Below are 13,480 nucleotides of genomic sequence, written 5' to 3' on the forward strand. Positions count from 1 at the left end.
TAACTCCACCCACATGTATCATCTTAAAAAAATCATTGTACTGAGAAGCCTTCTTTGTTTGAGTGTATATTAAATCTGCTTAATGTGCTTCCATAGGACCATGAGACATAAGTGCTAGGTGCTCTCACCAAAGGACACTAATCGTTGGGGCTTTCCAGGTGGAAGATTTGATTCTAATTTTTAACCAGAACCCTGCAGCCACAGCCACAACTCACCTATTAGTGGAGGCTTGTGATTTGCTTTGATGACAAACCAGTTTCAGTAGGGTTTCAGAGTAAACAGACTCGGAAGGAAGACTTGGTTATCCACTTTTTAAAAAAAGAAAATAAAGAGCTAATGAAAATGGCCTGATCCTGTCGAGCATGAGATTCCGATGTGGTAGGGGACTCACTCAATAGTAGCTAACAAGGGTGCTATATTTCCCCCTTTCAAAAATAACTTCTAAATGTAATTCTTTGTGAAACCTATGCACATCACAAAGAAAGGTAATCACTAGAGAGGCACAAACAAACTAGTCTTTCCACTGTCACGTCCCAGTGCCCAGCACAATGCAGAAACACTAGGCCAGTTGTACTCTTCAAGAACTATTTACCCTGCTTGTTGCTGACCTCTATGAAGTGATCCCTGAAGATGTGCATGCTATAGGGCACTGTGGTAAATAAACTACCGGTCAATGGTGTTTGGCTATCAGGACAGCGTCTTCGGTCTTAAAGGCTTATCTTAAACCAAGCAGCCATCTAAGTCAGGTATCAGCCAGGTCTATCTATCTATGTGATCTAAAGACTGTAAGTAATACAAACCAAACCCAGAGAAGGAAATGGTTTTAGAGCTTAATTCTGAACACCCAGTTTGCAGAAGGCGATGGATGACAGTGAAAACCCAAGACCCATTTGCAGTGCGCCCCGTATGGATTAAGCTTCAGTGGAATCCCCAATGACTAGGGATCAAGGATGGGGAAGGAGTTGTTATCAAAGAGAGTACTTGTAGGGTGGATTAGTTGTAGTTAGGTAACAATGTGACACCATGTCACTGGATCTCTCTTGATCCAATGTGCATTTGTTCCAGTTTTTAATATTTTATACTTTGTTGTCAATTGAAATTTTTCTGTTTCATTGTGTCATTGTTGGGTTGTGTTTTGATTCTGTATGTTTTTCAGTATATGAAACCTGGGATAGTTAAATCTATAGCGCTAACCACTGTATTAATAGTTTCAAAGGGGCACCACAGGGGAGGTAGGCAGGGATTGGAGCTGACAAAAATGAGTTCATGGATGAAGAAATGTCCTGCAACTGATGGTGGTCATGGCTGCACAACTGTTATGAATTTGATTGAACTGCTGGAATGTATGATATGTGAACAGAATGCCATTGATACTATAAAAAGTAATTAAAAGGAAAAAAAAAGAACCATTTCTGCGGAATGGAAAGGACGTCAGATTGCTGGAATTAACAAAAGTACCAGGTAAGGAAGAAGGCAGAGGGTGTAGGATGATCATAGCTTAATGAATTTGAATACAAAATGGGGAAAAATAAAAAACAAAACAAAAAACAATGCAAGGGAGTGGCAGCAAAGTGGCAGTGGTAGAGGATCTGCACTGTCAATACCAAGAAAGGAGGATAATAATGTTTTGGGTTTGGATATAAACAAGGGATACAAGAAATTTAAGAATGTATTAGGCATTCATTTAATGTTCAACTATCTTGGTAAGAGTTACACATTGAAACATTTTTGCTAACAAGCCCACATGGAAGAAGCACACCAAACTGTATGATCATGAGGTGTCCACAGAATCAGCTAACAGGCACCAGGAGAACCAAAACAAACAAAAACATATTGTTGAGAATGAGAGGGGTTGGAGCAGAGACCCCAAACCCATCTGTAGACAATAGGGCATCCCCACACAGATGGGTTACAAGGAAGCGATGAGTCAAATAAGGCACAGGATAGCACAATGAAACACACACTATTCCTCTGGGCTTTTGAGGCTTCCTCACCTCCCACTACCATGACCCCAGCCCTGCCTTTCAGTTCTGGCTAGACCGAAGCATGTACACTGATACAGAGAAGAGCTCATGACACATGGAATCCAGGTCAGATAAACCCCTCAGATAATCCTGGGAAACTCCAGGAGGGTTGGGGGAAGTTGGGGGAGAAGGGGAGGAAGGGGGAACCAATCACAATAATCGACACATGACACCCCGCCAGGAGGACGAACAACAAAAATGTGGGTGAAGGGAGACAGCAGTGGTGTAAAATATGAAAATAATAATTTATCAAGTGGTCACAAGGGGGTGAGGGGGGAAAAGGAGCTCATACCAAAGGCTCAAATAGCAAATGTTTAGAAAATGATGATGGCAACATATGTGCAACTATGCTTGATACAATTGATGTATAAATGTTATAAGAACTGTAAGAGCCTCCAATAAAATGATTATATATATATATATATATATATATATATATATATATATATATATATATATATATATAACCATTTTTACTGTTAACCAACGGACAGTGGAAAGATCCAGAAGATCTTTAGTTTTGGATTCCCTCCCCTCTTTCTAATCAATAACCAACTTATTTTTTGTGAAGATCATAAAAGTATGAAATATTTAAGTATTATACTCGCACATGTGAACACAAGTACTTTAGGCATTTTACAAATAAGGCTCCACAACAAAAATTAGAAGCAAGGGCCCCGTGGGAAGCTGAGAGCATTTTTTTAAAGATCCTATGAAATAAATGGTGTGGAAAGAACCTGTTAAAAATATGCTAGGCTTTGCACAAACACGTAAATATCATCATTACCGCGGTGGAAGAAAGGAGCTTAAGTCTGAAATACTTTATGAAGAATTAGAGTTAAGGAAGACACTGCAGAGAAGCTGATGTGCGCTTGCTGGTTGGTGGGTGGGTGGGTGGTTCGGCGGGTACGTCGGGGTCTGTAAGAGTAATCTTGAGACAGAACAGGACAATTTTGCTAAGGTTAAGTATTGGGTAGACGATCGCTGGTGCTTTGCCCGTGCTAGGGAACTTTGATAGTAAGTTCCACAACTACTTCACTTCTGTAGTGTTAGCCTTCCATAGAAATCTTAGTGAATTTTAATTAAATTCATCAACTCCCCTTTTTTTGGTATGAATTTTTAATTAACATTAGAGTCTTAATGTAAACAATACTTTTATTTGATACTCAAAATTTTCTAAATAGTCATATATATATATATATCTTCTGCAACTGTCTGTAACAGTGGTTCTGGACCTTCCTAATGCTGCGACACTTTAATAGGTCCTCATGTTGTGGTGACCCGCAAACATAAAATCATTTTCGTTGCTACTTTTTAAAAATGATTTTATTGGGGGCTCATACAGCTCTTATCACATACTTTTATGTCCTCAGCGTGATGTCTCTTGTACCCCAGGTTGGGGACATCTGGAAGTCTCGGCTCAAGGACGCATCCCCAAGGCATGCAAGCAGGAGCTGCGGCGCTCCAGGAGGCCCGAGAAACCTTCCAACTCATCCAAGCTCAGGGATCCACCCGGCGGGTCCCCAGGCCTCCCTTCTCCTTGCCTGCACCCACTTGCAACCCGTTCGCTAAGTCTGCACCAGCCTTTCCCGCGGCTACGAGGCAGGAGGACCTTGCAAGCATGCGCAGTGCCTACGCCTGAAGCCCGCGAGCTCCGGAGTCGGTTGCACTTAACGGGCGCTGCGGCTCGGCCAATCAGGAAGCGTCTTATTGCCCCGGAGTCCCGCCCCCGAGCAGGAGAAATATGGTGGCAGGCGAGGGTCATGCGATGTAACCACTCCTGAACTGCCCGAACCCAGGAAGGACTGCCCCGAGGCCGCGAGCAGCTCGCCCGGCACCGCGGGCGCTTCCTCCTGGCCTGGCCGGCGTCGGGCGCTGCGGCATCCGGGCCGCCACCGCCCCGGCCGGGGACCTGTCCGCCCGCCCGCCCCGCCGCTCCCGCGCAGCCCAGGAGGCTGGCGGGCGGAGGCGGCAGGTTCGCGTCTCAGGTGGCGGTGGGCGGGCGGCCCGGGTGAGGCGGCGGCGGGCTCCGGCCCGGGCGCCGTGATTGGCCGCCGCGGGCAGAGGGAGCGGGGCAGTTTGGGGAAGCGGCCCCGGCCGGGAGCGGGGAGGTGCGGCCGCTGCGGGTGCCGGCGTGGACGATGCTGCTGTCCCTGATGCTCCACACGTACTCTCTGCGCTTCGTGCTGCCCAGCGCGGTGCTCCTGGGCTCGGCCCCCACCTACGTCCTGGTCTGGGGGGCCTGGAGGCTGCTCTCCTGCTTCCTGCCCACCCGCTTCTACCATGCGGTGGACGACTGGATCTATAACATCTACCAGAACATGGTGCTCTTCTTCTTCGAGAACTACACCGGGGTGCAGGTGAGGCTCCTTCTGTCGGATGACTGCGGTCGCCCCTCCTGCCTCCCAAACTCTCCACCCGAGGCCCCCGCGGGGTCTCCGAGCAGTTTTCCCCATTTCAAACTAGCCCCCTCTCCTGACCCCACTCCATCCCACTCCTGATCCCACTCCACCGGGGCTTAAGGTCGTTCTGTTTTATCTGCAGATAGGACCTCAAGCACACGAGCTACCTCGACCCAGCCTCCCGCAGTGAGGGAAGTCTCCTGGTCTTAAGCTTTGGTCCAGTGCTGCACGCAGCCCTCTGTGGTCACCAGGAAGTTACAGTAACATTGCTGACACTGCAAGGGGATATAATCCGCACGTAGACCCAAGAGTTCGTTTTACCCCAGTTTTGAGATATTATCTGTTTAGCGAAGTACCTAAGGGCAGGTGAACATTGAAATAGGGCAAACATTTGACATGTTCTGGAGTTGTGCTCAAAGAGATGGTAGTGCTGCAACATGATATGTTCGAACTAAAAAAAGTGTGCTTCTAAATCTGTTCTTAGAAGACCTCTATTGCAATTTACACTGAGCAAGAAGTACGTTGTTTGGCATTCTTCCTAGGGTAAGTGATATCTAGGCGAGGAAATGAATACATTTGTTGCAATAGAAGCCTTGCTGTGCCACAAAGTTCTTGCCAACTGACTAGGCTTAATGTGTGGCTGCTAATCCTTTGCTGCAATTTTATTTCTCCCTTTTTTTTTTTGTGCAGAGATTGGATTTGTAGATTGAATTTGCAAAACTGAGACAATGAAAGTAAAAGGCCCTCAACATTTGGTTATTTGAAGTCTCATAAAGACAAACATGAATTGTTTTTTATTTCATAGTTTGAGAAAAAAACACTTTCCCCCCTTCACTGGAACAGCTGTTTCCACTCTGCCACAGGATCGAGCTTGCAGTTGCACGGCTCATGATCCTTAATGCTGACTTTGGCAAAGTTGGAAGTTCTGTGGAGGAATGGGAATAGGAGAGGATAGAGGCGAAATTTAAACCTGTTTCAGTAAGTGTTTCATGGACAGACAAACCACTGTTCCAGTTAGGGTTTTCTGGTAGCTTTTGCTGCTGTTGTTCATTTTCTCTTTTAAAAAAATCATTTTATTGGGGGCTCATACAACTCTTACCACAATCCATACATACATCAATTGTATAAAGCACATTCATTATCCTCATCATTGTCAAAACATATGCTCTCCACGTAAGACCCTGGCATCTGCTCCTCATTGTTCCCCTTCCCACCCTGCTTACACCTCCCTCATGAACCCTTAATGATTTATAAATTATATTTTGTCATATCTTACACTGTCCGATGTCTCCATTCACCCATTTTCTGTTGTCTGTCCCCCAGGAAGGAGGTTATATGTAGGTCCTTGCAATCAGTTCCCCCTCTCTACCCCACTCTCCCTCCACCATCCCCTTATTGCCACTCTCACCACTGGTCCTGAAGGAATCATCCGTCCTGGATTCCCTATGTTTCCAGTTCCTATCTGTACCACTGTACATCCTCTAGTCTAGCCAGATTTGTAAGATAGAATTGGGAGCATGATAGTGGGTGGGGAGGAAGCATTTAGGAACTAGAGGAAAGTTGTATGTTTCATTGTTGCTACACTTGCACCCTGACTGGCTCGTCTCTTGCCCGTGACCCTTATGTAAGGGGATGTCCAGTTGCCTACAGATGGGCTTTGTGACCCCACTCCGCACTCCTCCTCATTCACAATATGATTTTTTGTTCTTTGATGCCTGGTAACTCATCCCTTCTATACCACATGCCTTCCATACTTTATGACCACACAGGGTGGTGTACTTCTTCCATGTGGGCTTTTTTGCTCCTGAGCTAGATGGCCGCTTGTTTGTTTACCTTCAAATTTTTAAGACCCTAGATGCTATATCTTTTGATAGCCAGTCATCACCAGATTTCTTCACCATATTTACATATGCACCTTCTTTTTCTTTAGCGATAATGTTGGGAAGGTGAGCATCATGGAATGCCAGTTTAATAGAACAAAGTGTTTTTGCATTGAGGAAGTACTTGAGTGGAGGCCCAATGTCCATCTGCTACCTTAATACTAAACCTATAAATATATGCACATAGATCTAGTCCCTATTGTTATATATAAATATATTTACATATGTACGTGCCTGTATTTAGACCTCTATAAATACCTGCTATAGTTTATTGTGCCAGCCCTTTGCCTCCTAGTTCCTCTATTTCCTTTTACTTTCCTCTTGTCCCACTATCATATTTAGCCTTTATTTAGCTTACAATAACTTTCGGTTACATTACCCTTGATCATGCCAACCCAGGGACAAGGGAGCAACAAGTGATCCAAATTGGTTGTGAGGAGGGTGTAAAGAGGCCAGGTGATCAAGGGTTTTCTGGTAATTTTAAGATTAATATCGTTTATTTATTTATTTAAAATATTAAAAAAAAACATTTTATTGACCTATAATTCACATATCATACAATTCAAATGCTTAATTTCTTTTAAAAATCATTTTATTAGGGGCTCATACAATCCATACATACATCCATACATGCATCAGTTGTGTAAAACACATTTGTACATTCATTGCCCTCATCATTCTCAAAACATTTGCTGTCCACTTAAGCCCCTGGCACCAGCTCCTCATTTTTTCCCCACTCATCCCTCCAGAATCTCATTTTAAATTCCCTCTTAATCCACACCTCATCATTTCTATGTGCCTCACCAAATTCTCTAAATTTAAAGCCGCCTGATAGTTAAGTATCAAATTCACGTTAGATGACAGCTGTCCTAGGCTGGTGTACAGACTTAGAAAGTAGATACAAAATCAGTCGCCTTTTAGAAAGCAGTTCTATTTTGGTTTGAAAAATAGTGGTATGTTCCACACCATATAGTGCAAGAAGTACCATAGAAATTTTTGCTTGGCAAGTTTATTTTTAAAAAATTATAAAATTTCACATTGTTTCAAAAGTTGCATATCTTACCTCATATTCTGTCAGTAAAGAACATGAGTCTATGTCTTGATTTCCTAGCAGGTGATTTTGTTTTGCATGGTTTAATTGAGTTGGCGATAGCCACCCCTGACCCCATGTTCCTGTAAAGCAGCGGTTCTCAACTTTTGGTTGCAACCCCTTTAGGGGTTGAATGACCCATTTCACAGGGGTCTCCCAATTCATAACAGTAGCAGCAATGAAAATAATTTTAAGGTTGGGGGGTCACTACAACATGAGGAACTGTATTAAATGGTCACAGCATTCGGACGGTTGAGAACCACTGCTGTAAATGGATCTAGTAGCTGTAATGACTTCCATGCCTTTCTAACACTATGTTTGATGACTCAAGTGTAATTCCAGTTTCATTGACTGTATGTTCTTTGATGAACTGTATTAGGAATCCTTGGACTGATTGTCCATTGATCTTCAGATTGTGATCATTTTAGAAAAAATATACATCTAAGAGTTCCTTTTCTTGTATTGTTATTAGGGACAAGGAGTTATTTCCTGGTTAGTAATGTAGCCGGGCTTTTTCAACATCTTAGGCTATGTTCTTGGACAATCAGCATAAGAACAAACTTCTTCAAATGTAAAATGCAAAGGAAAAAAGATTCAAAAGAAAGTTGTACCATTTAATTTTATTATTATTATTTTACCTATTTTCCATCAGATATTTTGTGTTAATGTTTTGATTACAATTTAGATTCTTTGTAATGACTGTGAGAATCCTCTTAATTGTTCCATATATGTTATCCCATTTCATAAGATATTTAAGGAGTACGGGGGTCAGCTTCCGCACAAGCGAATGGGTCCAAGGGTCCAATGGCCCCATTACAATTGTGTACTTGGGTAAAATGAAGAAACATTAGACAAGATAAATCGTGCAAGTCCTCCCAGCAGAGAGAGAGAAATATCATCTCACGAGTTTGTATAATTTGGGGCACACAGGCCACAGTCAGTGCGTACATAACAGGGAAAGGTTGTACAATACACATACTTGTAACAGGAGGGGGATGAGCCAGGGGTATACGCACAATAGGAAGGGGAGGTCCTGGGGACACACATGTGACAGGAAGGCATACACCTAACAAGATAGGTGGGCTCGAGTCAGGATGGCAGCCTAACTTTGGTCCACCCTAAGTTGGCTTGATCTTAGGTATCTTGGCGCTCTCTCTCCTTCAGGGGATTAATCCATTTTCCTTCTCAGAAGGGAGTGGACCCTGCTTAGGGTGGGACAATCAGACAGTGGCGTCTGATCGCTTTAGACGGCTGACAACCTTCAGGCAGGTAACCTTCAAGCAGTTGACCTCCAACTGTATAGTCAGTGACCATGTGTTTGCAGATAGCACCTTACATGTGGGATTATTGTGGAGGGACATCTTGGGGACTAACTTATTTAGAAGAACGTGAGCGGGGTGCAACTCCAGCGGCAAACATGGAGGTTCCTCCATGGGAGTCTTGGTCTCCCGGGCTACTTAACTTCTGATTGCTGAGCATTTCTGCAAGCACTCGCTTCCCTGTTCTGTTTCCCACAAAGAAGAATTACTTTTCTAAATGAAAATAAGTTCATTAAATTATATACATTAAAGGGATATTTTTAAATGAAAAAAAATCATTTTCTTCTTTTTAACTCTGGTGTGAAAATGAAATGACTCATAATAGTTGTGACAGAATATTTTCTTTTGAAAAGAAGGCTTAAGCTGAAGAAATAGCAGTGCCTGATCTGTGCTTAACAGACAGACCTACTTTCAAGTATACTTGGCTATTCCTTTGGACTCTAGGTAAACATCTGTTCTTCTCTATTTTCACTCCTCTATTGTTATGTGCTCTCTCAATAAGGGGGGGAAATCAACCACTGTTGCTAAAATTACTAACAACTTGTTTATTCTTTTAGGTTTGCCCAGAATCTCCCATTAGTCCCAAATCTCAGGACCATTTTTACCACATACACAGTGCTATACAGTATATACCATATATACATACATTTTACCAGAATAAACTGTGGATCTTAAAAGTTTTAGGTAACCCACTTAATTGAGATTCAATGAAGACATGAGTTTGGGGTATTAATCTACTATTTTGAGGGTAGAGATTCAAGTAATTACATTTCATGTGGCTACAGTAACAAATCACCTCATCCTCGGTGACTTTACATGAGAATGTTGGCGTTCACAGTTCTGGAGGCCAGCTTTATGAAGCCAAGGTGTCTGTGGGCAGCATTCCCATTGGAGGCTGTAGTGCAGACACTGTGCTTTGCTGCTTCCAGTTTCTGGTGACTTTTGAACATACTACTCTAATCTTACTGCTTCATCTTCACCATGCCTTCTCTTCTGTTTCATATCCCTTTGTGCCTTTCTCTTCTAAGGACTCGTCTTTGGATTTAGGGAGGGCTTACCCTTATAATCCACTGACACAGTCGTTTCAACAGTGGGGTTAAACATAGCATCACTTACGAGGATGGTGCAGGGCTGGGTTTTGTCCATCAGGGGACGCTGAGTTGGAGCGGAGCTGATGGCACCTAACAACAGCCTGTAATCCTAGATGGTCACCTTATCTCAAGATGCTCAATCAGGTGTGCAAAGACCCTTTTTCCAAATAAGGTGACATTTCATAGGTTCTAAGAATTAGGATGTGGACATATCTTTTGGGGGTCCACATTAAACACATTTGAATAATGAACTCTTCTTTCCCCTTATTCAGTGTTTGTTACTGTTTTCACACTTCTCTTTATTTTATTTAATTTATTTTTCTCCTTTAAAAATCATTTTATTGGGGGTTCATACAATTCTTATCACAATCCATACATCCATCCATTGTGTCAAGCACATTTGTACATATGTTGCCATCATCATTCTCAAAACATTTGCTTTCTACTTGAGCCCTTAATATTGGCTCATAAGACTTCTTTATATTTTAGAGCAGTTGTTCTCAACCTTCCTAATGCCATGACCCTTTAAAACAGTTCCTCATGTTGTGGTGATCCCAAACCATAAAATTATTTTCTTAGCTACTTCATAACTGTAATTTTGCTACTGTGAAAGGGTTGTTTGACCCGCAAAGGGGTCGCGACACACAGGTTGAGAACCACTGTTTTAGATCATGGTTCTCCACACCGAGGTCTCTTTTGAAATATTAAAAGGTTTTTCCTGTGTCTTTTAAGCTCAAATGCACAAATTCTTCTGTATATGTAGCCCTTACTTTACAGCCCTTACTTTATGTAGCCTGATGACATAGGACGGAGGTTCCATGTTGGATTGCTAATCGAAAAGTCAGCAGTTTGAAGCCACCAGCTGCTCTGCAGGAGAAAGATGAGGCTTTCTGCTCCCATAAAAGTTTACAGCCAAAAAAAAAAAAATTTACAGCCTTGCAAACCTACAGGGCCAGTAGACTTCTGCTTATGGCAGAGAGTTCAGATTTGAATTGGTACCTACATGTAGGATATTTGCATGATTTTAAAAAAGTACCACACCATCATTACTTACTTTAGTAATAAGGCCTTTGTCTGATGTGTTGTTGCTGAAGATGTTTTTCCAGTCAATGGGCTCTCATTACTCTCCTGGTGAATTCTTTTGATGTACACAGGTGACTTACCTTCAGTATATCCCAATTGTCTATTTGTGACTCCTCTGTATCCTTCCCTATTTCCTATAGCCTATGTATTCCCTGTGCCAAGGTTCTCAGGTTTATCCCAATTCCCTCATTAATGGCCCTAATTGTTTGGGGTTTTACCTTGAGGTCTGTGATCCACCTTGAGTTTATTCTTGTGCATGGAGTGAGGTGAGGATCTTGCTTCTGCAGGTAGATATCCATTTTTTCCTTTGTCACTTATTGAAGAGGGCATCTGCTTCCTATTTGATATTTTTGGGGCCCTTATCGAAAAACAGTTGTCTGTATGCTGATGTTTCTATTGCTGGGTTTTCAGCTCTTCCTTTGGTCTAAATATCTGTCACACCAGTACCACACTGTTTTGACCACTGTGGCTGTATAAGTAGGTGCTACAGCCAAGTAGGGCAAGCCCTCCCACTTTGTCCTTCTTGAGGAGTTCTCTGCTAATTCTGGCCTTCTTCACTTTCCATTTGAAGTTGGTAATCAGTTTTTCTAATTCTTTGACGAAGGTTGATGGTATTCATGTTGGGATAGCATTAAACTTATATAGTGCCTTGGGTAGAACCAACATCTTTATTGAGTCTTTCAATCCACGAGCATGGGATATTCTTCCGTTTGTTGATGTCACCCTTGGTTTCTTGTGATCCATAGTTTTCCTCATATAAATCTTTTTTTTTTTTAGTCTGGTATATCCCTAGATATTTCAGTTTGTGCTTGGCTATTGTAAAGGGTACTACCTTTTTAATCACTTCTGTGATCTTGTCTGATGTGTACAGCAGTCTGATAGGCTTTTGTTTCTTGATCTTGTATCCTGCCACTCTGCCATATTCCACTATTGCTTCCAACACTCTACTTGTGGAGTTTTGGGAATTTTCTATATAAAAATCAGAATAACAATAGTTTCGCCTCTTCCCCAGATAAATACCTTTGATGTCTCTTCTTTGTCTTATTATGTTAGCTAGGGCCTCCAGTATGATGTTAAATAAGAGTGGGGACAGGGGTCATCTTTGTTTGGTTCCCTTTTTGAGTGGGATTGTTAGTCTTTTCTCCATTGACGACCACATTGCCTGCTAGTCTTCATATATGGCTTGTACAATATTGAGGAATTTTCCTTTCATTCCTATCTCCTTGATTGTCTTAAACAAGAATGGGTGTTGGATGTTGTCAAATGCTTTTTCTTCATCTATTGATATTATCATGTGGTTCTTAATAATTTTTCCTGTCCGTGTGGCAAATGATACTAATGGTCTTTTGTATGTTGAACCATCTCATCTCTGCATCTCTGGTACGAATCCCATTTGGTCATGGTGAATTATTTTTTTAATATGCTTTTGTATTCTATTTTGTTAAGGATTTTTGCATCGATGTTCATTAGGAATATTGGTCTGTAGTTCTCAATTCATGCGGTATACTTACCTGCTTTAGATATCAGAGTTATACTAGCTTCATAGAAAGAATTTGGGAATTTTCCATCTTTTTCTATGTTCTGGAAGAGTTTATATAGGATTGGTGTCAGTTCTTCCCTGAATGCTTGGTAGAATTCTGTGAAGCCATCTGGTCCAGGGGATTTTTTTTGTTGGTATTCCCTTGATAACCTTGTCTATTTCTTCAATTGCTATGGGTCTGTTGATTCTTGACACCCATCGGGGATAGTGTAGGGAGGGATTGTTTTTCCAAATATTTGTCCATGTCTTTCAAGTTGTTTAATTCATTTAATTAAACAGTCCTTCGTAGTACTGTGTAATTATCCTTTTGATTTCATTAGGGTCCGTTGTAATGCCCCCTATTTCATCCTTCATCTTTCCTATTGAAATTTGTTCCTTCCTTTCTTTGGTTAGGTTTGCCACCGGTCTGTCAATTCTGTTAATCCTTTCAAAAACCAACTTTTAACTTCATTAATTTTTTTCATAGTTTCCTTGTTTTCTGTCTCTATCTCAGCCCTGATTTTTATTACTTACTTCCTTTTGCTATTAGTTGGGTTGTCCTGTTGACACTGCTCTGATTGGTGTAACTTTTGTGCTAGCATAGCAACCATAAGTCTCTCTCTTTCATGTGTGCACGTATTGCTATTAAACTTCCTCTGATAAATTCCTTTGTTGTGTCCCAAAGGTTTTGGTATGTCATAATTTCATTCTCATTGGTTTCTAGAAACTTCCTGGTTTCATCTCTGATCTGGGCCAATACCCACTGCTTTTGAAATAGATTTATTTATCCTCCAGTTGTTTGCCCTTGTTTTCTTCATCATCGTTTTGTTGACTTCCAGCCTATATGGCATAGTGGTCGGAAAGAGAAGTCTGTATAATCTCTATGTACTTGCACTTACACAGGTCCGACTTGTGTCCCAGCTTGTAGTCTATCTTTGAGTCGAAGAGCACTGGGCTCTTCTCTTTGGGGAACCCGTATGGGTGCTTCTTTGAACTACCTGCAGGTAGCTGCAATTTGGGGTCAGGCTCCTGCTGTATCTTCCTGTGGTTTCACTCTTACCGTCATCAACCA

General features: G+C 42.0%; 1 protein-coding gene across 1 annotated transcript in view; it reads left to right on the forward strand.

Moving 5' to 3' along the window:
- The first annotated feature begins 3,757 nt into the window (after nt 1–3,757).
- AGPAT5 (1-acylglycerol-3-phosphate O-acyltransferase 5) overlaps nt 3,758–13,480 on the forward strand; it is a 74,737-nt gene continuing 65,014 nt past the window's right edge. Inside the window, exon 1 of the mRNA XM_075556429.1 lies at nt 3,758–4,384. Within this exon, the coding sequence (XP_075412544.1) occupies nt 4,166–4,384 (219 nt within the window). The 5' untranslated portion in view covers nt 3,758–4,165. The remainder of the gene's footprint in view (nt 4,385–13,480) is intronic.

This window comes from Tenrec ecaudatus, chromosome 8, assembly GCF_050624435.1.
Source record: "Tenrec ecaudatus isolate mTenEca1 chromosome 8, mTenEca1.hap1, whole genome shotgun sequence".
NCBI lineage: Eukaryota > Metazoa > Chordata > Mammalia > Afrosoricida > Tenrecidae > Tenrec > Tenrec ecaudatus.